At 42.6% G+C, this 25,884-nt stretch overlaps 1 protein-coding gene across 1 annotated transcript in view; it reads left to right on the forward strand.

Moving 5' to 3' along the window:
* LOC126161225 (xaa-Pro aminopeptidase ApepP-like) overlaps positions 1-25,884 on the forward strand; it is a 290,593-nt gene that overhangs the window by 170,819 nt on the left and 93,890 nt on the right. Inside the window, exon 3 of the mRNA XM_049916968.1 lies at positions 4,824-5,003. Coding sequence (XP_049772925.1) covers positions 4,824-5,003 — 180 coding nt within the window. The remainder of the gene's footprint in view (positions 1-4,823; positions 5,004-25,884) is intronic.

Raw genomic sequence — 25,884 nt, forward strand, 5'->3', positions numbered from 1 at the left:
AAAAGCTGAAGAAGTTTCGTGTATATTTTGCAGCGTTTTAGTATTGGTCACTTCGACCACTTGCTAAGCTAAGGGTTGCATGACAGCAGGACGGCTTGCTGAATCAATGGCCTTTTCAAAATCTACAAGGACTGTAGTAGACACACCCGGTATTTGTTTGCTCTGCTTATCAGTTCCCAGAGAACAAAAATGTAGTCTAACGTGCGGAAAATGCTGCGTAATCCAGACTTATCAATGGGCTGAGTTGCGTCAAAGATGGGACCTACACGATTTAACAGTATCCTTGTAAAAGCATTGTGCAGATTACATATCAGGCATATGGGAGGATAGTTTTTTATGTCGTAAATGTTCCCTTTCTTGTCGAGCAATATTATCATTGGTTTGTTCCATGAGGCTCGTATGAATGCCTAGTTACTGGATGAAGTAAAAATTTTTGACAAGTGCTCGTAAATTTCGTCGCCAGCAAATCTTAGAATACCAACAGACATCTCTTTGTAACCAGGAGCAATGACCTTTGCCTCTGTAATCTTTCGATCAAATGACATGTTCCACGTCGTAACGTTCATAAACTGGTGTGCATAACTTAAGGACGAAAGTAACTTTCGCATGATGTGTGACTGCCAAGTAACTTATCTCGATGCAACTTGGACCATATATAGAAAGAACTACTACAGTATAGTACGCAATGAAATGAACAGAAATGATATTTTTATTCGCAGAGAGTAATTACTTGGAAGTCACCGCAGTTCACAATGTACCCTAGAATATTAAAAAAGGTGGGGCATGGTCATTAATAGGATGTGACTACCACGGACGGCTGAACATGCTCTGCATGTGTTCCTATGCTGGCCACAAGGTTGGTAACGAGTTCTTGTGGAAGGGCGTTGGGCGTTCCATTCCTCCTCCTGCGCGGTTGACGGTCGTTGGTAAACGTGTCCTTGCAGCAGTATGTGTCCCCAAAACATTCTGAACTTGCCCTATGGGATTTAATTCAGGTGGACGGAAGTCGTGTTCAACAATGCTGGACGTACTCTCATATGGCGAGGAGTGGCAACGGGAAATTCAGCCAGAAACAATGTCTAATGTGATCGTTTTTATGGTCCAGGTGTATGGCGTGGAGAGGCATAATATTGCATGGGCTTACTGAACTCCAAATCCTTGAAGACAGTACGTTCATGGGCGCACTTACCCTTAGACCGCTTCCCACCACTGACCCCGTAGCTCTCAGGAAAAGGGAAAAATATAGTGTAGTCAGGGTTTTTTCTTTGAAGAAAATGATTTAAATGTCCAGAATGGAATATTCACGCTGCAGCAGAGTGTGCACTGATATAAAACTTTATGGCAGATTAAAACTGTGTGGCAGACCGAGACTCGCAAAGGTCCCGAGTTCCAGTCTCGGGCTGGCACACTGTTATAATCTGCCAGGAAGTTTCACATCAGTGCGCACTCCGTTGCAGAGTGAAAATCTCATTCTGGAAACATCTCCCAGGCTGTGGCTAAGCCATGTCTCTGCAATATCGTTTCTTCCAGGAGTGCTAGTACTGTTAGGTCTGCGGAAGGGCTTTGGAAGGTAGGAGTTGATATGCTGGCGGAATTAAAGCTGTGAGGACGGGTCGTGAGTCGTGCTTTGGTAGCTCAGACGATAGAGCAGTTGCCTGAAAAAGGCAAAGATCCCAAATTCGAGTCTCAGTCCGGCATACAGTTCCAGTTTTGAATGAATTTTCGATATTACGCAGGTTTTTAAAGGAGTCAGAACTAGAACTTTTTATGGTTACTTACAACCCACCATTTGTCTTCCAGAATTTTAAAAATACTCCATACCCCCAAGTATGTCTGCCTCCAGTAGCTGACTGGTCAGCGTGACAGAATGTCAATCCTAAGGGCCCAGGTTCGATTCCCAGCTAGGTTGGAGATTTTCTCTCCGCTCAGGGACTGGGTGTTGTGTTGTCCTAATCATCATCATTTCGTCCCCATCGACGCGCAAGCCGCCGAAGTGGCGTCAAATCGAAAGACTTGCACCCGGCGAACGGTCTAACCGACGGGAGGCCCTAGTCACACGACATCGCACCCTCAAGTATGCCCCCTCCCCTTACGAACTATCCTATGGGACTCTTGGGTACACTCACCAGTCACCATTAGTGTCACACTGCACTCCTTCCACATTTTCGTCTCTTCGGGGTGTCTCTCGGACCTCACTTCAGGTAGAGGAGCTCTTGGAACCAGAGGATATTCGGCGAATGATCTGGGCTGTCTGTTCCCCTGACTTAAATACCATTGAACAGATGTGTGATTCGCTGGAGGGGGACTCGTATTGCAGCACGTTCACGTGCACAGACCATATAACGTTCTTAGGGGTTGTTTTACTCATCGTATCTGGCAATCTGTCGCAGCATAAGTTCTGAAACAGTAACTGAAAAAAAACTATAAAGTTATTTTTGAAATAATTAATCCTGTTTTTTGTTCTACTGAACATTTATTATAATCTCAAATTAATTAAAAGCATCATGACAAATCTGAAACAAGCTGTAATATACTTACAATAATGAAATAAATCATGCACAACAAGCTACATGCTTTCTGTCTAAAATCCCAAACCAGACTGACTCCTATGTCAATGTGGCTACCCCTATATATATATTCTAAACAATCCCGAACAATCCTCAGCATTGTTTAGAATCATTTTTCGATTAATTAGCAATTAAAACTCTCACCCCAAAACAAATGTCACATTTTAAAGATTACCTAGATTCTTATATATTAAATACATGAGTGAATTCTAATCTTTATATAAATTGAAGCAAGTATAAACGCTTAGGTATCAAATGTTAACAATACACTTGTTATATTTACTAATTACAGGAGATTCATATCATATAAAATGTTCCTACCAATTAACATACTTCTACACATTAGTGTAATTAATATTCCGTAATCATTTTCCTCGTAACTTTTTCACAAGTACATATTTCCATACACCTCTATGTCAGAAACTACTGTTAATTGTTAAAATTTATGCGTCTTTATTAGTTTTAATTGAACTGTTACGTTTCAACCACCATCCAGTAGTTGTCAACTGTGGTGATGGAGGAGTGCAATGCTCTAGACAAGAACTCTTTACACACCTGGTGACTAGCATGGGATCACGTAGCAGAACATGAGTTGCCATCCGTGGCGATCAGACTCTCTATTAAGAAGCCATGTTGCGCCTTTTATTACGTCCAAGGGACTAGCAAGTATCGTGATGACTTCAGTATAGTTATCGTCTTTCGATAAAAGCGTCATTTCTGTTCGTCTGATTCTGCATTTCTGTGTGTTATCTTCTGTACTACACTGCCCTGTGAACAATTCTTTCTGTGTACGGTCCACGTTTCATCGAGCTACAGGGTGGCGCACGAAATGTGTTACCAATTGTTTCTTCCACAATTTACGACGCACATTAGATATCCTGCTGGGATCTCTACAGCAGTACCAGCAGAGCTTGGAAAAACAAATGAGTTACGAAATGACGTGTAATTCACGATACTGCCGCTAGGAGACTTGTAAGCAGCAATGGCTGACAATGGAAGACTGACGACACAGCAACGATTGGCAATTGTGTTACTTTTTCATGAAACGAAAAGCCTTGTTGTGAGTCAGAGGCGTTTTCTACAACAGTTTAACACACGATGGGTCCCTTGCAAGAAGACCATCCACAGGTTGTACGATAAATTTGTACAGGAAGGAACAGTATTGGAAGCGAAGCGACCGCGGCCTAAGCCTGTTTGTTCACCGGAGAATACTGAAGCGGTACAAGTTGCTGTACAGAGAAGTCCTGGGAAATCGCGTAAAAAGACAGCAGTGAAACTGGGAATATGCAGACGCTCCGTTCAACGCATTCTTTTAAGTGACCTCCATACATACCCATACAAAATGGCCTGTCCACAGAAGCTCACTGAAGAACACAAGCAGCAGAGACTACTGTTTGCTCAGTGGGCGGAGGATAGGGAAGAAACTCTCAACAACGTTTGGTTTTCAGACGAGGCACATTTTTATTTAAACGGTGTGGTTAACAAACAAAATGTACGCTTTTGGGCCACTGAAAACCCACAAGTGCTTCATGAACGACAAGATTATGCTCCGAGGATAGCAGCGTGGGCTGCAATTTCCAGTCACGGACTTATTGGACAGTTTTTCTTTGAAGGAACTGTGAACAGCGAGCGTTATTTGAGCATGCTTCGCAATAGCTTCATTCCACAGCTTCTTGCTACTGCCTTGCCCTTCAACACGCAGTGGTTCATGCAAGATGGAGCAAGGCCACATACTGCAAACACTGTGTTGGATCATTTCATTCAGGTTTTCCAGGTCGCTTCAATGACGGACAAAATTGGCCCCCCGCCCGTAGTCCAGACCTCAATCCATGTGACTTTTTTATTTGTGGGTACCTAAAAGAAAAAAATTTCCCGAAACGTACACGTGATTTAATGGAGCTCAGAAGACTTATTCTTCTGAATAAGCTTGCAGTGAATACATGTGCCGTAGGGTAATCACTAAGTTCAGTGTTCGTTTGAAGGAAGTTAGGAAACGAAATGTTGGAGATATTGAGCATGTGCTGAGTTAGAACAAATCTCCATGGACGGCTCTTCATTGCAGTCTATGTTCCTTTCAGATTGTATTGACAATAAAGTTTATATTCAAAAACAAAATGGTAACACATTTCGTGCGCCACCTAGTACGTTACTGGTCAGTGACGCATCACGCGAAATTACCTTTCGTCCTTAAATTTTTCACAGCAGTGTGGTATGATGTACACAACAGGGGACTAGATAAGCGGCGCCTGTTCGCAGAGCGAGTACGTGGCGGACCACGACCGGCGGCGCGACTACGTGAGCGGCTTCACGGGCAGCGCCGGGGACGCCGTGGTGACGCTGGAGGCCGCGGCGCTCTGGACGGACAGCCGCTACTACCTGCAGGCCGAGGAGCAGCTCGACTGCAACTGGCAGCTCATGCGCACCGGCGACTCACAGGTAGCCCCACTGCCGGGAACATTTTTCTTTTTGTTTCTGTAGCTTCAGCACACGGCAAGGAATTCATCTCTGGAACACATTAATTTAGTAGATGTGGTATCTGATGTTTGCATACACAGTAGTTGCAGTTAGATTGAAGCCAAGTGTTGTGACGACCTCTTACAGAATGGTAAGGAGAGATGAGTTAGTTGGTGTGCCAACTGTCATCATAGGAAAGCTGAACAGGAGCAGAATTGATTAGCGAACAAGTTAACGTGGTAAACAGAAGTTTTACTTTCTCCAAGTGTATGAAGACTCATTACAAATAATGCAGCAAGAAATGAAGCCCAGTGCTCAGTATCAGCAAGGAAGAGGCTCTCTGATCTAACCACGAACGATGGTGTCCTAGCGAAGAAGCTCTAAGAGTGAGTGACCCGACCGGCTGCCACCGGCCGTCCTGTATCGTGGCGGCAGAGGACGCTCGTGGTAATGAGCTGCTGGAGGTATGGCTCAGCGGGTGCACACCATTGGGTCTTCCAGATCCTGCACAACTGCTGTCGGCATCCAGTGGAAACTTCCAAATCCGTTACCAACTTCCGAACACCTGTGGGGTGGTACTGATAGGTGATACGAGGGCTATGCCGAAAGTTTTTAGCAGCCCGTAAACCGTAAGGCGGAGGACAATGGGGTTGTTTTCATTCGAAAGAGCGACGTTTTTCGACCTTGGGACGTGCGCGCGCATCCCCTGGCTAGCGGTGATCCCTCCACAGCGCGGTAATAAAGCACAGGCTGTGGTGTCAGAGACGGTGCAGTATGGAGATGTCGCGCCGCGACTTTCGCGCCATGATTTTTTACGATTATAAAAAGGGTTTAAGTGGCGAAGAATGCCATTCTTCTTTGCTGCGTCTTTTTGGTGAAGCTTCCCCTTCTAGGGCCACAGTTGGAGATTGGTTTCGCGAGTTTTCGAGGGGTCGGCAGTCAATTGGAGATGAACCTCGTCCCGGTCGGCCAGCAACAACTGAGACTCCAGAAAACATTGATGCTGTGAGGAAAATGATCAAAGAAGATTCACATCTTACATTTTGCGACATTGAAGGGACCCTAAATATTGGATCAACAGCAGTACAGACCATCGTTCATACTCACTTAGGCCTTACTGAGAGATGTGCCCGTTGGGTGCCACATCCACTGACAGAAAGCTAAAAGGAGGCGAGAGTGGACTGGTGTCGTTTCATGCGCGAAAAAATCAATGGAGGGAAGTCCCAAGACACCTAAAATATCGTCACAGGTGATGAAACTTAGGTCTATCATTATGACCCTGAAATGAAGAGACAGTCTTCTGTGTGGTGCTTTCCAGAGGAGGAAACACCCACAAAAGTTCGACGAAGGCGGAGCTCTGGAAAAAAGATGGTGGCAACTTTTTTCACAAAGATCAGGCATCTCACCTCTGTGACCTTGGACACGTGGCGTACAGTCAATGCTGAATGGTACGTGAACGATTGTCTTCCAAAAGTCATCGCCACATGGAAGTCACAGCATCCATAATCCAAGAGTGGGCACCTTCTGCTGCATCACGACAATGCATCTGCCCAGGGCTGCCAGAACATGGACTTTCTGGAGAAGGAAAAATTGCGAGTGTTACCCCATCCCCCCTATTCACCTGATCTGGCCCCCTGTGACTTCTTTCTGTTTCCTAAGACTAAGGAAAAAATTCGAGAGCATCAGATGAAGAGGCCATTGCAGCATACGAGAGTGCACTAAGTGACATCCCAAAAGAAGCTTGGACTGACACATTTTCTAAGTGGTTTCAGAGAATGGAAAAATGTGTCCATGCTAATGGAGAGTATTTTGAAAAGTTGTAAACGTTTTTTTGCAAATAATTTTTTTTCACATATTCTGCTAAAAACTTTCGGCATACCCCTCGTACCACACTGAGGTTGTTGTTGTGGTCCTCAGTCTTGAGAATGGTTTGATGCAACCCTCCATGCTACTCTATCCTGTGCAAGCTTCTTCATCTCCCAGTACCTACTGCAACCTACATCCTTCTGAATCTGCTTAGTGTATTCATCTCTTGGTCTCCCTCTACGATTTTTACACACCACGCTGCCCTCCAATACTAAATTGGTGATCCCTTGATGCCTGAGAACATGTCCTACCAACCGATCCCTTCTTCTAGTCAAGTTGTGCCACAAACACCTCTTCTCCCCAAATCTATTCAATACCTCCTCATTAGTTATGTGATCTACCATCTAATGTTCATCATTCTTCTGTAGCACCACTTTTCGAAAGCTTCTATTCTCTTCTTGTCTAAACTATTTATCACCCACGTTTCACTTCCATACATGGCTACACTCCATACAAATACTTTCAGAAACGACTTCCTGACATTTAAATCTATACTCGATGTTAACAAATTTCTCTTCTTCACAAATGCTTTCCTTGCCATTGCCAGTCTACGTTGTATATCCTCTCTACTTCGACCATCATCAGTTATTTTTCTCCCCAAATAGCAAAACTCCTTTACTACTTTAACTGTCTCATTTCCTAATCTAATTCCCTCAGCATCACCCGACTTAATTCGAATACATTCCATTATCCTCTTTTTGCTTTTGTTGGTGTTCATCTTATATCCTCCTTTCAATACACTGTCCACTCCGTTCAACTGCTCTTCCAAGTCCTTTGCTGTCTCTGACAGAATTACAATGTCATCGGCGAACCTCAGAGTTTTTATTTCTTCTCCGTTGATTTTAATTCCTACTCCAAATTTTTCTTTTGTATCCTTTACTGCTTGCTCAATATACAGATTGAATAACATCCGGGAGAGGCTACAACCCTGTCTCACTCCGTTCCCAATCACTGCTTCCCTTTCATGTACCTCGACTCTTATAACTGCCATCTGGTTTCTGTCCAAATTGTAAATAACCTTTCGCTCCCTGTATTTTACCCCTGCCACCTTTAGAATTTGAAAGAGAGTATTCCAGTCAACATTGTCAAAAGCTTTCTCTAGGTCTACAAATGCTAGAAACGTTGGTTTGCATTTCCCTAATCTTTCTTCTAAGATAAGTCGTAAGGTCAGTATTGCCTCACGTGTTCCAATATTTCAACTGAATCCAAACTGATCTTCCCCGAGGTCGGCTTCTACCAGTTTTCCATTCGTCTGTAAAGAATTCGTGTTAGTATTTTGCAGCTGTGACTTATTAAACTGATAGTTTACACTGATACCACTCTGAGGTAGAAGGTCCAAAAGTATCACAGATGTGAGCTTACTTATGCTTTACCATCTCCAGTGGTGTTATGTTTTGTAGTACCCCTGTGCACTCGCTAAGAATATTCTTAGCTCAGAAAAGGACAACCAGGCAGATATACGGTATCAGTTCTCGAACTGGCCTAGGTCGTTGTTCAGGTTGCTCAGAATTATGTCATCCCTAAACAGTATGCCTATGAGTGGGTATATGACTGCTGTATATTGTCCTACGATCTATTTTCCTTGGCTTTACCTTTACTTGATGCCGCCATCGTGGGATTTGCTGTTGACAATATTGACTCATTCAGGAGAAAGTGCAACATTCATCCAATAAACACCAGATGGAAAAATTGGCAAGGTGTGAATAGGCCTCGCTGTCTGAGGGCTCTGTACAAACTTATGTATAGGCCGACCGGGGTAGCCGAGCGGTTCTAGACGCTAAAGTCTGGAACCGCGTGACCGTTACCGTCGCAGGATCGAATCCTGCCTCGGGCATGGATGTGTATGATGTCCTTAGGTTAGTTCGGTTTAAGTAGTTCTAAGTTCTAGGGGACTAATGAACTCAGAAGTTAAGTCCCATAATGCTCAGAACCATTTGAACCAAACTTATGTATATAGACAGTTCATTCACCCTGCGTGTCGAGAATCTTGGCAGTTTTTGCCTGTTATTGACTTTGATACTGGCGAGATATTGATCCCGGGAATTCCAAGACTTTTGAGAACATTTTTATTTTAACTCCAAAGCCTGATAACAAATCACAAAATAAATATTTTTTGGTGTAGTATAACTACAAATTAACAATTTTATGATATTTTTCCTTTACTTGTACTGTGAAACATCTCTTCTTGCCAAACTTCTTGTCGTAGGTCAAGGGGAAGTACCCTATAGGTTTTGATGAATGAGTTTGCGACTATCAAAACATGTGACATAAATGGGCATATCTTTTGATTGCACTGACTTAGAAGCTTCAATTTTTACGCCGCCAAGGGACCATAGACCTTAGTGTGTGACATAGATTCCAGCTTGGTATGTCTACCCATACCTGAGAAGAATGGTTTATAACAGTCCGACAGGCAGATGGACAACGTTTTCACGGATTGAGGCACGGAACCCTAAAACCGATACTGAGTAGGATTTCACTCCTTACACATTATATACAAGAGTGTGCTTTAATTAGATCTTCAGTATACTTCTAGCAGAACTGAAAACATTGGTAGATAAACCTGGAGTCTTCAGGTCTGAGATGAAAGGTTTTGTTATGGCACACTCCCATCTTACAGAGCAGCTCCACACAGTAGGTTTGAGTGTTACGTATTCCCGCAGTTTGTCACAATTTTTTGTGTTTTATCAAATCTTTTGTTTAAAAATTTTCTGATCATTGTTCTGTAAACTGTGTAGTGACTCGTTCTACGACCTAGTAGCTTTGACTTGTGTGCTGCTAAGGAAGCGGATAAATTAAATATAAACTGATCCTGTAGTTATACTTCTCCTAACCTTCGCGCTCCTAAGCGTAGATTTTTATTAATGAAAAGGTTATTTTGGTTCTGGGACAGTACAAGGTTTAAATACTAAGTTTAAAACATTCGAGTACATTACCAGAATTTTAGAATGTGTTCAAAGTGAACAGCATTCAAGTTATAAAAGAACTTGAATATCTACAATACTCAGAAAACTCGATATTAGGCCTAAGCACCTAAAAATTATGAAAACAACGTCACTGTTATGTGAAAGTACGAGTGATTGCCAAATGTAGTCCCAGACCTACATCGAAAAAAAATATATCGTCGTATTATTGTGCTGAAATAAAAAATCACTTTGCAACATTTGTTGTATCTTCTCGTGGTCAGATTAATATTCACGGCGAAACTATCAATTATGTGGGTGCCGAACACCACAAAATTACATCGGCCTTGCGAGCTAACACCCTAAGATGTTCGGGCTCACGTGCGGTTCCCCTTCATCGAAATGTCTTGGCTCAAACTCGTCTAAGGGTTGAAAGGCACATGTCGCATTACACGCCCTAAATTAGAGACTTGTGACCCTTTGGTTAAATTGTCTGGCTGATGGCAAGTTTGCGGAATACAAAGTTAATATAACATATAATAATAATATCGGGAACTAGGTTAACGACACATAAATGATTTAGGCCACACAGCTGCGAATTGGTTAGAATAATGTTTATTCTGAAAGCAAAATAATAGCGAAAGTGGTCGTATTTAAAGTTACTGTTACACTCGAGCGCATATCCATTTGATACAGTTCGATCATTCACAATCTCATCGTGAAATAGAGGTCCGATACTCCACCTCATCATTTACACGAAAAGTTAAGAGTTCACACCAGGCACGCGGCTGCTCACTACTCAGAGACCAAGTCCCGCGATACCACACAACGCGAAATTTTCTAAGTCGTTTCATTTCGTAGCTGCCTAAAGGCCGACTGTCCTCTTACACGTCTCAATCCTAACTCTCCCTTTCTGCCCGTCTCCGGCCGCGTTTTTCCGCGCGCCGAACATCTTCGCTCAACTGACTAGAGCAGTTCCCTTTCCTGAGGCCGTCCGTCTGATTGGCTACAGCTTTCTCTACATTATTTTACATTTTAACATATTTAAACAATCAAAGCTTGACCACATTCACGTTCTAAATAAAGTAACAATAATATCCATTTTCATAGTAAACGTTAAATTCTTTTACATAAAACCAATACAATTTCCTTCTTAACTTTGAATGCCATGGCCAGTAGCCTTGCACAATTGTGCTTTCTGATAAATAAATAAAGAACAAAAGTAACTATTATGCACTAAACCTTACATCAAATATTCTATTACCTATTGATTCAATAAGGTGTCATGCTGTCATCGTCCAATGTGTTTAGTGTGGAGGTAATGATGATCTGATACTTAACTGATATACTAATAGTTTAAAGTTACTATATCTTTTAAACAAATGAAGTTACAAAATTGATATTTACAACGTTTGTCATTTTAATGATGCTCTTCTATATGAAATATCGATCGTTAAGATGGACCAAAGTGTTCAGATTTTAGCCTTCTGGTCTTTGTTACAAATCTTGTTAATTTCACTTTAACAGTAAATCCTAAACTATTATAGATATGAACGATATTGAAGTTTTATTGGGATTACCATGAAAATTTATGAATGATGGTAGATTAAAATTACTGTGACTTCATTCCCTGAATTGCTACAGAATTAAATAATTTTCATAAATGTTTCCCTTTATGGCCGATCTTACGTCCGCCATATTTAACACTTCTACGTCTCCTTGGCCAAAAACAGCTTCTAAGGGGTTTCCCTATGACGCAGGTTCTCATCTGTCTCACTCGCACACTACAGCGCTTAGCCCTCATTCACCACAATAGATGGGTTCCCTATCTCATGGCGAATCTGCACTCTTTGTAGCACACAGTTCTGGATGACAGGGTTCGTTTTACAATTCCTGAAGGCTGACTCTTTCGGCCATATACTTAAATAAGAGCGAAATGCTCCGTAACTCACAGGTGAATCTGAGTGAACATGGAATGACAAAATACACTCCTGGAAATGGAAAAAAGAACACATTGACACCGGTGTGTCAGACCCACCATACTTGCTCCGGACACTGCGAGAGGGCTGTACAAGCAATGATCACACGCACAGCACAGCGGACACACCAGGAACCGCGGTGTTGGCCGTCGAATGGCGCTAGCTGCGCAGCATTTGTGCACCGCCGCCGTCAGTGTCAGCCAGTTTGCCGTGGCATACGGAGCTCCATCGCAGTCTTTAACACTGGTAGCATGCCGCGACAGCGTGGACGTGAACCGTATGTGCAGTTGACGGACTTTGAGCGAGGGCGTATAGTGGGCATGCGGGAGGCCGGGTGGACGTACCGCCGAATTGCTCAACACGTGGGGCGTGAGGTCTCCACAGTACATCAATGTTGTCGCCAGTGGTCGGCGGAAGGTGCACGTGCCCGTCGAACTGGGACCGGACCGCAGCGACGCACGCCAAGACCGTAGGATCCTACGCAGTGCCGTAGGGGACCGCACCGCCACTTCCCAGCAAATTAGGGACACTGTTGCTCCTGGGGTATCGGCGAGGACCATTCGCAACCATCTCCATGAAGCTGGGCTACGGTCCCGCACACCGTTAGGCCGTCTTCCGCTCACGCCCCAACATCGTGCAGCCCGCCTCCAGTGGTGTCGCGACAGGCGTGAATGGAGGGACGAATGGAGACGTGTCGTCTTCAGCGATGAGAGTCGCTTCTGCCTTGGTGCCAATGATGGTCGTAAGCGTGTTTGGCGCCGTGCAGGTGAGCGCCACAATCAGGACTGCATACTACCGAGGCACACAGGGCCAACACCCGGCATCATGGTGTGGGGAGCGATCTCCTACACTGGCCGTACACCACTGGTGATCGTCGAGGGGACACTGAATAGTGCACGGTACATCCAAACCATTATCGAACCCATCGTTCTACCATTCCTAGACCGGCAAGGGAACTTGCTGTTCCAACAGGACAATGCACGTCCGCATGTATCCCGTGCCACCCAACGTGCTCTAGAAGGCGTAAGTCAACTACCCTGGCCAGCAAGATCTCCGGATCTGTCCCCCATTGAGCATGTTTGGGACTGGATGAAGCGTCGTCTCACGCAGTCTGCACGTCCAGCACGAACGCTGGTCCAACTGAGGCGCCAGGTGGAAATGGCATGGCAAGCCGTTCCACAGGACTACATCCAGCATCTCTACGATCGTCTCCATGGGAGAATAGCAGCCTGCATTGCTGCGAAAGGTGGATATACACTGTACTAGTGCCGACATTGTGCATGCTCTGTTGCCTGTGTCTATGTGCCTGTGGTTCTGTCAGTGTGATCATGTGATGTATCTGACCCCAGGAATGTGTCAATAAAGTTTCCCCTTCCTGGGACAATGAATTCACGGTGTTCTTATTTCAATTTCCAGGAGTGTATCTGCTGGACAACATTCCGTTGGACATAATTCACTGTTAAAGTAGAAGACAGGCAGGGCTAGGGGTGGCAGCGTGGGGGAAGGGGGGGGGGGGGGCGTTGCAACATGTTAGTACTGACATACCTGCTAGTACTGCATCTTTGAAGACCAGCCGCAGTGCACCACCCTGTGAAACTCATCTGGATTAGATTTTTTTAGATTAGATTTACTTTCATTCCAATTGATCCGTAGTGAGGAGGTCCTCCAGGATGTGGAACATGTCAGAAAAACAACAATACATGACAAATATTTACAACTAAAACAAATAAGCTAATGTACCATTCCACAGGTCCCAAGTGGAATGATCGTCATATTTTAATGAACACTAAGAGTCATTTTACAAATACTAATGCACTGAATTTAAAATAAAAAAGTTTTTTATTTATTTATAAGGTAATAAACATGTAATACAACTACTGAAATACTGGCCTTACCTCTAGTGCAGTTACCAGCATGCTGCGCTCCAACATATAAATTCCCCCTAATTAATCTTTCGACACAACTGCATTTGAGGAATTTGCATATAACTACCAAGACGGAGAAACTAATTCTGTCAAAAATGAACTATATTGTGGAGGCCCAATGTTGTCAAATTAAGTGGCTGTACATTCATCATTAGATCAAAAAAATTTAAAGATGTGCCTATCAGAATTCACAGAACTTGCTCAGATACGAATGTGCCATTACCAGTGGTACAAATAACAGATAAGAAACTGCACTCACGTAAGAATTTCTATTTTATAAATATCACAACACAGCTAATCTGTGATGGGAAAATACCGTCAGTGCTCTTTGCCACGCGAGAATTCTCCCACCTCCAAATAAACAATTAGATATTCTCCAAGTCAACCAACCTCACATATTACAAGCCACGACCGAAGGGTCATCGGTGACGACAGTACAAGAGCTCTTGAGTAGAGGAGAGCTCACCGGCACCCTGCACTCACCTGCCTTCACACACGGGAGGGCCGCGTCACACGTGCCTCAAGCTTTCTTCGTTAACTATTCACGTGTAAGCCTCTGCAAATTGTCACCAGCAGAAATATTCCTAAAACACATTATTAAAGTTCAGTATCTTCATGATATTGGGAGGTTGCCATCTGCAACTGCCCCTGAATGTGCTACCTGGCCAGCTTGTAATGCGCTGCAGTCATCTCAATTAATTCTCATAGGCTTGCTTAATTAAAGCTTAAATATCTCCACTCTATATATTCTGATTGTTAGGCTGTTTTTGCCATTCTTAATGTAATAAAACACTGGAGCACTTAACTGATTCTCCAGCTAGTTATATTTCTGAAATATTATTCTGAATTGTTTAAATTGCTAATTATCAGCATGAGTGTGTGCAGTATCATGATAGCACATTGATACATCTCAATTTATTCGATAGTGTAGGACACATTAGCATATTACAGCATGTTCTAGGTACATTGTAGTTCAAGATTACTAAAAGCAATAAAAATTGCCTTTATTTCTTGAAGACATGCAGACAGTGTGAAAACATATTTTTTAGGCAGATGCTGCCTCCTGCTGGGAACATAACGGAAGCAAAAATCTAGTGAAGCACTGAAAGCAGATAATGAAAAGTTCACGCAGCAATAAGGCACAATGTGAAATGGGAAAGTTCAGTTTTGCACAAACTATGGTTTCTGAATCAGTTCTAATTTGTGGCCAGAATGTGTTCTGTCTGAAGGAAGTTTATTAAATTTAAACTTATAATATGTTCAAGAATTCTGCAGCAAACTAATGTTCTAATTTGCAGGTCCATCCTTTAGCTTTCTTATATGTATGGGATTCCCCTGTGCTTTTTTCCAGTTACTTGGCACATGACTTTGCACTGGTGAGTGATGTGTGATAAATGCAATCTAATGTGGATGGTTTTCTTGTAGTAGGAATGTCAAATTGAATGAAATTTCATATATTAATCATTTGACTTATTTATCATCTTGATAGTTTACCATTATGACAAAAATGTTTAATCCTCAATAATATTTCATAAAGGCATCCTGTGGCAACAGATCGATAAACAGTTACTTAAGGCAACCTGTGCAAACACAAGTCTGTTAATCTGACATGGGAGTTGCCGGGGGGCATGGGCCGAGGGGGAAGGGGGGAACTGAAAATGAACTGTGTAAATATTGAGTGATCCTCTTGAAATGAATTATAATATGCATAGAACTGCTGGAGGCAGTGCCTAGAGCTATGGAAGATAATATGTCCCACCTGTTGTGGAATTTCTAAGTAAACATTTCATGATTTCCCAATAACATGCATGTCTGTTTTTATATATCATATATGTGCGGATGGATATGTGTGTGTGTGTGTGTGCAAGTGTATACCTGTCCCTTCTTCCCCCTAAGGTAAGTCTTTCTGCTCCCGGGATTGGAATGACTCATTACCCTCTCCCTTAAAACCTACATCCTTTCGTCGTTCCCTCTCCTTCCCTCTTTCCTGATGAAGCAACCATTGGTTGCGAAAGCTTGAATTTTGTGTGTGTGTTTGTTAGTCTCTCTATCAACATACCAATGCTTTTGTTATATATATATATCAGTTTTTTCGAAATTTTCCCAAATTTCTCCACCCTTTAACGTGTTTTGGCGGCAACACAACCACCTAACCTTTGTGCACGTTGTTGTTTACCAACCCAAGTTCACCACAGGATCAACATAGCTCGGCTTTAACCAACACTTTTTCGACTTTTTCATACCAGATCTGCAGTTGCTTTCTAGTTCACCTTTATCTCTCCCCATATATTTTTATTTTCGTTTTCATTTCAGCCTCATGTTACACTTTCCACCTACTAATACCACGTCACCCTCACAACATCCCCACAACGACCCCATTAAGTTTTATTTACATTCCCTCCGCAAACATGCCTTCGCCCTAGCCAAATTACGCTCCCATATTTTATTTACTCAGGCTTGTCTGACATTTGGCATTACCCCCAAAGGCCTCCCACTTAAAGTTCCAATCTCTGGCTGTAACCCTTCTTTCCATCAGTCCCTATACCAGTTCCAAACTGAACAATCCATTGCCCTCACCCACCTAATTCTTCACCTACACATCAACTCAGCCAATGAACACACCCATCAACTACTATCCTTAATAAAAGTCCTCAATGTTTCCTCTCCCACATCCACACCGGCTGTTCAGAGCATCCTCCTACAGGCCAACCGCAAATTAGAACAGCATGCCACCCTCCAACTCAAAAAACTATCCAATCTCCTGGTTTCCCACCTCCGGAAAGGCAACTCACTCACCCTTCACAGCCTTTCCAGCAAACCTCAACCACCTCTCATTGCACACAGACCCAGTCTCTCCCATCTACTCAATCTCCCACTTCCAGCTCCACTCCCCCCAAAACCTCAAAATTCTAATCAACACAATCTGGAACCACAACACCCTAATTCGGTAGTTAACCTTTCCTCCAAACCTCTCTCCCAATCCGAAACCTCTGTCCTACCCAAAGGCCTCACCTTCAGCCCTACTCCCAGATTCAAACAAACAGCCCTCGTCAAAGATTTACTGTCCTACACTCGTACTCTCTGCTGGAAATATCACTTTGCCATGAAGAAAAATGATCGTAATCCGTAAGTGTTCCATGACCGTGGTACTCGATCATCGGGAGTATGTGGCTGAGGGATTGCATCAGCTTTCAGACAACACTACATGCAAAGTTTGCCAAGGTAATCCCATTCCTGATGTCCAGGCGGAGCTTCAAGGAATCCTCAGAACCTTAGGCCCCCTGCTAAACCTTTCACCTGACTCCATCAACCTCCTGACACCACCGACACACCGCACCCCTACCTTCTACCTTCTTCCTAGAATTCAAAAACCCAATCATCCCGGCCGCCCCATTGTAGCTGGTTACCAAGCCCCCACAGAACATATCTCTGCCTACGTAGATCAACACCTTCAACCCATTACATGTAGTCTCCCATCCTTCATCAAAGACACCAACCACTTTCTCAAACGCCTGGAATCCTTACCCAATCTGTTACCCCCGAAAACCATCCTTGTAACCATTGATGCCACATCCTTATACACAAATATTCCGCACGTCCAGGGCCTCGCTGCAGTGGAGCACTTCCTTTCACGCCGATCACCTGCCACCCTACCTAAAACCTCATTCCTCATTACCTTAACCAGCTTCATCCTGACTCACAGCTTCTTCACTTTCGAAGGCCAGACATACCAACAATTAAAGGGAACAGCCATGGGTACCAGAATGGCCCCCTCGTACGAAAACCTATTTATGGGTCGCTTAGAGGAAGCCTTCTTGGCTACCCAGGCCTGCCAACCCAAAGTTCGGTACAGATTTATTGATGACATCTTCATGATCTGGACTCACAGTGAAGAAGAACTCCAGAATTTCCTCTCCAACCTCAACTCCTTTGGTTCCATCAGATTCGCCTGGTCCTACTCCAAATCCCATGCCACTTTCCTTGACGTTGACCTCCATCTGTCCAATGGCCAGATTCATACATCCGTCCACATCAAACCCACCAACAAGCAACAGTACCTCCATTATGACAGCTGCCACCCATTCCACATCAAACGGTCCCTTCCCTACAGCCTAGGTCTTCGTGGCAAACGAATCTGCTCCAGTCCGGAATCCCTGAACCATTACACCAACAACCTGAAAACAGCTTTCGCATCCCGCAACTACCCTCCCGACCTGGTACAGAAGCAAATAACCAGAGCCACTTCCTCATCCCCTCAAACCCAGAACCTCCCACAGAAGAACCCCAAAAGTGCCCCACTTGTGACAGGATACTTTCCGGGACTGGATCAGACTCTGAATGTGGCTCTCCAGCACGGATACGACTTCCTCAAATCCTGCCCTGAAATGAGATCCATCCTTCATGAAATCCTCCCCACTCCACCAAGAGTGTCTTTCCGCCGTCCACCTAACCTTTGTAACCTCTTGGTTCATCCCTATGAAATCCCCAAACCACCTTCCCTACCCTCTGGCTACTACCCTTGTAACCACCCCCGATGTAAAACCTGTCCCATGCACCCTCCCAACACCACCTACTCCACTCCTGTAACCTGGAAGGTGTACACGATCAAAGGCAGAGCCACGTGTGAAAGCACCCACATGATTTACCAACTGACCTGCCTACACTGTGAAGCTTTCTATGTGGGAATGACCAGCAACAAACTGTCCATTCGCATAAATGGAGACAAGCAGACAGTGTTTGTTGGTAATGAGGATCACCCTGTGGCTAAACATGCCTTGGTGCATGGCCAGCACATCTTGGCACAGTGTTACACCATCCGGGTTATCTGGATACTTCCCACTAACACCAACCTATCAGAACTCCGGAGATGGGAACTTGCGCTTCAATATATCCTCTCTTCCCGTTACCCACCAGGCCTCAAACTCTGCTAATTTCAAGGTGCCGCCGCTCATACCTTACCTGTCATTCAACAACATCTTTGCCTCTGTACTTCTGCCTCAACTGTCATCTCTGCCCAAACTCTTTGCCTTTACATATGTCTGCTTGTGTCTGTATATGTGCGGATGGATATGTGTGTGTGAGAGAGTGTATACCTTTCCTTTCTTCCCCCTAAGGTAAGTCTTTCTGCTCCTGGGTTTGGAATGACTCCTTACTCTCTCCCTTAAAACCCACATGCTTTTGTCTTTCCCTCTCCTTCCCTCTTTCCTGATGAAGCAACCGTGGGTTGCGAAAGCTTGAATTTTGTGTGTGTGTTTGTTTGTTTGTGTGTCTATCAACATACCAATGCTTTCGTTTGGTAAGTTACGTCATCTTTGTATATATATAAAGTAATTTCTTATTTTAGCCTGAAATATAATACATCATATACAAAATGATATGAAATTCTTTTAGTTAAACAGGTCAGATAATATTAACCTGTTTAAAAGGTAGAAAGTGTTTTTGGTATTGATAACTTCTGTTGAATAAAGGTAATGTTAGAGGAGGGTGTCCCTTTACAATTTGACACTGGGACCTTTTGCTTTACTGGGGACTAAGAGTTGTCAGCACACAGGAGCAGGAGACCAGTAAGTTTAGTGGAGCTCTGTGGAGCCTCTCCTTAACTTTTTAGTCAGATGAATAACTTCAGTATAATTATTGTCTTTCAATAAAAGTGTCATTTCAGCTCAGACCATTGTGCTTTTTTTTTCAGTTACCGTCTGCACTATATTGTAGTAGTTCTTTTCTATGTATGATTGAGGTTTCATCAAACTATGGTACTTGACACTGATGCTTCATGAGAATGTTACTGACATCCTTAAGTTTTGCACACCAGTATATAATAAGGAATGAAAATTAAGGCACCTGGAGCCATCTCTTTTAAATTTAATTTATTACTCAACCTAGTTTGCTGTTCCACTCATTACTACACATTCAGGTCCCTTGACCAATGTAAACTGGGAAAAATAAAGTCTTGAGTGCAGTCAGAATGGGAGCCAATATTACATAAGTGGCCTAAATCATGCCATCCCTTTATTCATCAACCAATGACAAATAATTTTTATAGGGTGTCAATGGTGGGATCTGTATTAGATCTCTTTTACTGCATTAACTGGCATTGCTCAGTTATGTATCCAAATCTTATATTAGATGGGAATTGAAATCAAATATGTCCGCAATGTAAAAAAATAAACTTAATAAATGTAAACATGGACCTTAGTAGGATACTATGTACCATGTTTATGTTTATTATGCATCTGGAGGCAGTGGATCCTCAAAAATACAAAATTTTAAAATAAACTTAATTTATTTATGAGCTTTCATAAATATGAGTACAGTATACAAGACATTGTACAAACTCAATGTGATTACATAAAATATTTGTAGTTTCCCCTCTAGATGCAAGAGCAAGTTAATTCTTGGGCAACAGTAATCTTAAGCAAGCAACACAAAATAGCCAATGAAGGAAACATAGCAATCTCAAATTCATTGTGTAGTATTTAATATATTGTCCATGTAATTTATTGATCCTGGTTGTGAACACAAGTCTCACTGTAAGTTTTATTTTCTTAAATTTAAAAGGAAGGTTCAACGGAATGAGGGATGTGATAATTTCTTAATAATACTATCATTTCAGTTCAGTTATGTATAGAAAACATAAAAGTTAGTTTTAAACGCTCCTTGCTTTCACCCCTGTAAGCTTACCATGTATGCTCAAATGCTTTGCTGAGGTGATATTCTTTTTTAATTCCTCCAGTGCTTACCTTAAGCTGCCGGATGGCTAGCTAAAGTTTGAGAATTGTCATCAATGAACGATGTGAGCCTAAGACTGTGAGGCGTACGGTTAAGCTGAAGCATGGAGTCTGCCAAGTTATTTTGTCTATAGTTGAGTCCCTATAGGTTGATCCCTGATGGTTGCTGTGGGCTGGGCATGGCACCTTTGCCAGGCCTCCTCAGCCAGTAGTGTAACACAATTTTGTAAACGTCTCAATGGCGACACTTCAGTGTTATCACAGCTCTGAACAGGGCTACTGTTTTCGCCTGCAGCCATTGGCGCTTCATAGTTGAAATCTGGCAACAGTGCTGCAAGCTGTCAGGGATGTTCTTACACTGTCTCTGCTATAGCACTGTACCTCTTAATATTGTGCCAGACTTTCTTATGCCTGGTGTAGTGCAGCAACTCAACATGGCGTGGACCCAACAGGTTGTTGGAAGTCCTGTGGAGAAATACTGAGCCATTCTGCCTCTTTAGCTGTCAACAATTGTAAAAGTCCGCTGCAGAGTGGAAATCTCATTCTGAATTGTGAAAGTGTTGTGAGTGCTGTATTTCATGCATGAACTGATCTCTCGATTATATCCCATAAATGTTTTATGGGATCTGGGTGGCCAGATCAGACGCTCAAATTATCCAAATTATTCTTCAAACCAATTGCGAACAATTGTAGCCCAGTGACATGACATTGTTGTTTGCAACCTGAGGTCCGTGAATAGTCTCCAAGTAGCTGAACATTACCATTTCCAGTCCAGAGGATCCAGTCCATTCCATGTAAGCACAGCCCACACCATTAAGAACCCATCACCAGCTCGCAAAATGCCTTGTTGACAAATTGGGCCATGGCTTCATGGGGTCTGTGCCACACTTGAAACCTACTATCTGCTCTTACTAAATGAAATCAGAATTCACCCGACCATGCCACAGTTTTCCAGTTGTCTGAGGTCCAACCAATAAGATCACAAGCCCAGGAGAGGCACTGCAGGCGATTTGTGCTGTTAGCAGAGGCACTCGTGTCGGTCCTCTGCTGCCACAGCCAATTAATGCCACATTTCACCACACTGTCCTAATGGATACATTTGCCATATGTCCCACACTGATTTCTGTGTTTATTTCATGCAGTATTGCTTGCCTGTCAGCACTGACAACTCTACGCATACATCGTTGCTCTCAGTCGCTACGTCAAGGCCATTGGCTACTGCATTGTCCCTGGTAAGAGGTAATGCCTGAAATTTGTTATTCTTGGCACACTCTTGATACTGTGATTCTCAGGATATTGAATTTCCTGATGATTTCTTACATGGAATGCCCCAGGCATCTAATTCCAACTACCATTCTGTATTCAAATTCTGTTAATTCCTGTCATGTGGCCATAATCCGTTAGAAACTTTTTCCCATTAATAATTGGAAAACAAATCACAACTCTACCAATGCACTGCCCTCTTATACCTTGTGTATGCGATACTATCACTATCCCATGACTTTTGTCACCTCAGTGTTTGTAAGAAGTGTGGAATAAGTTGCTATTATTTCTCATAATAACTTAATCTTCAGTGAAAGTTTCTCATCAACATGTGTATGCTTACTCAAATAGAAAGGTAAAATTGTGTCATATAGATTAGGCACATGTGACTTTGAAAGGATAGACATTAGCTACAGTAACTCTTTGAAAATAAACTCAACAGCAGTGGAGCTAAATGTTAAAACTGTCCTTATTTCAAGAGTTCCTTTCATTAATAATACACCTATTTTAAAATGATAAATCTCACTGGATTCATATTTGTTAAGGTACTGTGATTATTGTTGACAATAATGCAATCTATGGATGTGAGCCCACTACTCATACGAACAAACTATAATTGTAGATTTAATGGGAAGGGAGCTTACAATCTTTACTCCCAATCCCAGGGATGATCTGTCATCATGAGTGTCACCAAACAGCCAAGAAAGATGGGAAATTGTGGTTTCAAAAGCAATATCCACCAGTGTCTGACAGGTGTGAAAATTACTGAACTATCAGTTTAATAAGTCATGAGTACAAAACACTAATATGGATTCTTTACAGAAGAATGAAAAAAAACTGGTAGAAGGCAACTTCAGGGAAATTCTGTTTGGATTCCAGAGAAATGTAGGAAAACATGAGACAATACTGACCCTATGTCTTATCTTAGAAGATAAATTAAGGAAAAGCAAACTCACATTTATAGCCTTTGTAGACTTAGAGAAGGCTTTTGATGATGTTGATTGGAATACCCTCTTTGAAACTCTGAAGGTAGCAGGGGTGCAAAAGGCTATTTACAACATACACAGAAACCAGTCAGCAGTTATAAGAGTCAAGGGATGTGAAAGGGAGGGAGTTGTTGAAACGGGAGTGAGACAGGGTTGTAGCCTACGCATGATGTTATTCAATATGTATATTGAAGAAGCAATAGTAGGAATTAAAGTTTAGTGAGAAGAAACAAAAACTTTCAGGTTTGCCAATGACATTGTAATTCTGCCAGTGATAGAAAAGGACTTGGAAGTGCTGTTGAATGGAATGGACAGTGTCTTGAAAGGAGGATGTAAGATGGCCATAAACAAGAACGGCATCAAAATAACTAATGACAGCCAAAGTAGAGAAGATATAAAATGTAGACTGGCAATGACAAGAAAAGCATTTCTGAAGAAGAGAAGTTTGGACCATAGCCATTTATGGAAGCAAAACATGGGCGATAAATGTTGAGATAAAAAGAGAATAGAAGCTTTTGAAATGTGGTGCTACAGAAGATTGCTGAAGATTCGATCTGTTGATTATGTAACTAATGAGGAAGTACTAATTAGAATTGGGGAGACAATAAATTTATAGCACAACTTGACCAGAAGAAGGGATTGGTTGATAGGATACATTATGAGACATCAAGGAATCTTCAATTTAGTATTTGGGGGAAGTGTAAGGGAATAAAAATCATAGAGGGAGACCAAGAAATGAATATAGTAAGCAGATTCAGAAAGATATAGGTTGCAGTAGTTATTTGAAGATGAAGAGGCTCACACAGGATAGAGTAGCATAGATAGCTGTGTCAAACCAGTCTTTGAACTGAAGACCACAACACAACAACAATATTGACTACTATTACAGAAAGTCCCAGTCATTTTCTGCAAGATTAAGATCAGGTGATTTAGTGGACTAGTCAAGGTGATATAGGGATCCTGAGTGTTTGTCAGACCAGGAACGTATGTTTGTAGCCCCATGTATTGTCATATTGGAAGAAGGGAGTTCCCCAGCATGCTCATCATGAAGATGTAGAATAATGGGGAGCACTTTGGCATTGAGAATCTTTAAGTAAATCTCCTGTCTCACATTCACAGTAACCCGAATTAGTGGGCCAAAAGCCATCTGCAAAACATTACACAACCACACCTGCACCAAACGATGCCCTCTCACACTGTGAGTTAAAATGCTATGGGGCCCTTTGGTGTACTCGACTCCTTGCATCCTTTTAAAACAACGTTGCGACTCACTGGAGGGCACTACATGCCTCCAGTCAACTGTTGTCCACTTTCTGTGTTGTTTGGCCCACTGAAGACATACAAATGTTTGTGCCACTATGAGAAATGATCATTTGTTACACAGCCAACTCAAAAAGCCAACAAAGAGAAGGCTGAAAGTATTTTGTTCTTGTTTTCCTGAAAATGGTCTTGCTGTGGACCTATGCTTCCTCCTTTGAACTTGGCACAAACTCTGAAATTGCATGTAAAGTGATAAGTGATTGTGAACACGAAAAACAAACTGACTGCAGAGAAGGATTACAAGTGGATGCAATGGTGTACCTGTTCAGTTCTTGAACATGAAAAACAAACTGACTGCAGAGAAGGATTACAAGTGGATGCAATGGTGTACCTGTTCAGTTCTGAATAGATAATGTGAAAGAAATTGCTCCTCTTCTAAGAGCAATTTATTGTAGGTTGTTAGAGAGTAATAAAGCTTTCAAAATGGTTTCAATATTTGTTGGCCAGTCCAGTGGTCAGATTTAGGAGTCTTTTGAGACTAGTCAGATGGCTACAGGCAATTGATTAGATGTATAGAGGAAGTGAATGTTTAACCGTGTCTCTTGAGTCAAAGTGAGGATGGCGACCCTGATTTAATTGACAGGATGTGTGTAGAAGGGCCTAAAAATTATGCAAGTCTGCCAACAAACATTCCAGAGGGAGTGTCTCATACACCGCACAGTGCTGAGAGTTGGTGGGCTCCAGTTGCTAACCTCAATGCTGATGGTGACTTCAAGCAAGAGGAAACACAGAAGAGCATGCCTACCATCCAGCACTCTGAGGCAAGTTCATCAACCAATTAGCACTTCAGGCTCCTTCCAACTTCAACATAATTAGGACTCTGAGCCACTTAAAATTACAGCCATTCTGGGCAACAAGACCAGAATTATGATTCAGGCAAGCAGAGGGCATTTTTGAACAGCATGGAATCAGGAGTAACACTGACTTTTTTTGGGTGCACTTAAATGAAGTGCAGATAGTTCAAGCAAAAGTATTGCAAACTCAGTGTTACATTGAATTAAGAAACTATTTCATCAAACATTTCTGACTGATGCTGGTGATATGACTGGAGAAATTACTCAGAGATAAATAATTAGGAGGCAAGTCTCCCAAACAGTTATTAAAGAAACTTATGTCACTGGTGCATGTTTTGGCTCAAAGGAACATCCACCTAACATTCGGACCATTTTAGCAGCTAAAACAGAAATGCCTCTCAGTGTTCTGGTGGGTAAAGTGGATACCATATCAAACAACTTACAATAGGATGTTTTCAGCATGGACACAAACAACGACATGACAGATAGCCCTGGACAATGCATGCTTTTGGCAAGGCCACCTAGTGGACCCGGACCAGTCATAACTTCCAGCATGCACATGGCAACAACTGATGAAGTGGTGCCCAAATAGCAGTGCTTTAACACAAGCAACACTCAGATGCCATATTATGTAACAAGTGGTGAACCAAAACTTGTATTCACAAGCAGGACGACAAGTCTTGGGTTGATAGTAGTAACTGGTGGTGGTATCACCAAAGATGTGGTAGCAAGGCTCAAAAATGTGTTGCACTCTGCAGTCACCCAAATGCATCTCATGCCCACAAACATCGAATCAGTCGCTCTCCCTCCTATCCTCCACCCATGGCTACCATGTCTTGTTTTCAGTAAACATACATTTCTGCTCATCCCAGCAGATTGCTGTCAGTTGTACCACACAAGATGTGTTAGCAGAGTGAGTTTTGTAGTGATAAAGATAAATAATGATTACGCTGTTCATAATACTTATATCCACAGAGAACAAATTACATGATACACACACAAACAGGAACTGTTACTCAAACATAGTTCACAGCTCATAGACAGCAAGGACAAAGAAGAAACAAGGAGCCAGATTACCAATATAACAGTGCTACTTAAG

This window comes from Schistocerca cancellata, chromosome 2 (assembly GCF_023864275.1).
Source record: "Schistocerca cancellata isolate TAMUIC-IGC-003103 chromosome 2, iqSchCanc2.1, whole genome shotgun sequence".
NCBI classification, from domain to species: Eukaryota; Metazoa; Arthropoda; class Insecta; order Orthoptera; family Acrididae; genus Schistocerca; species Schistocerca cancellata.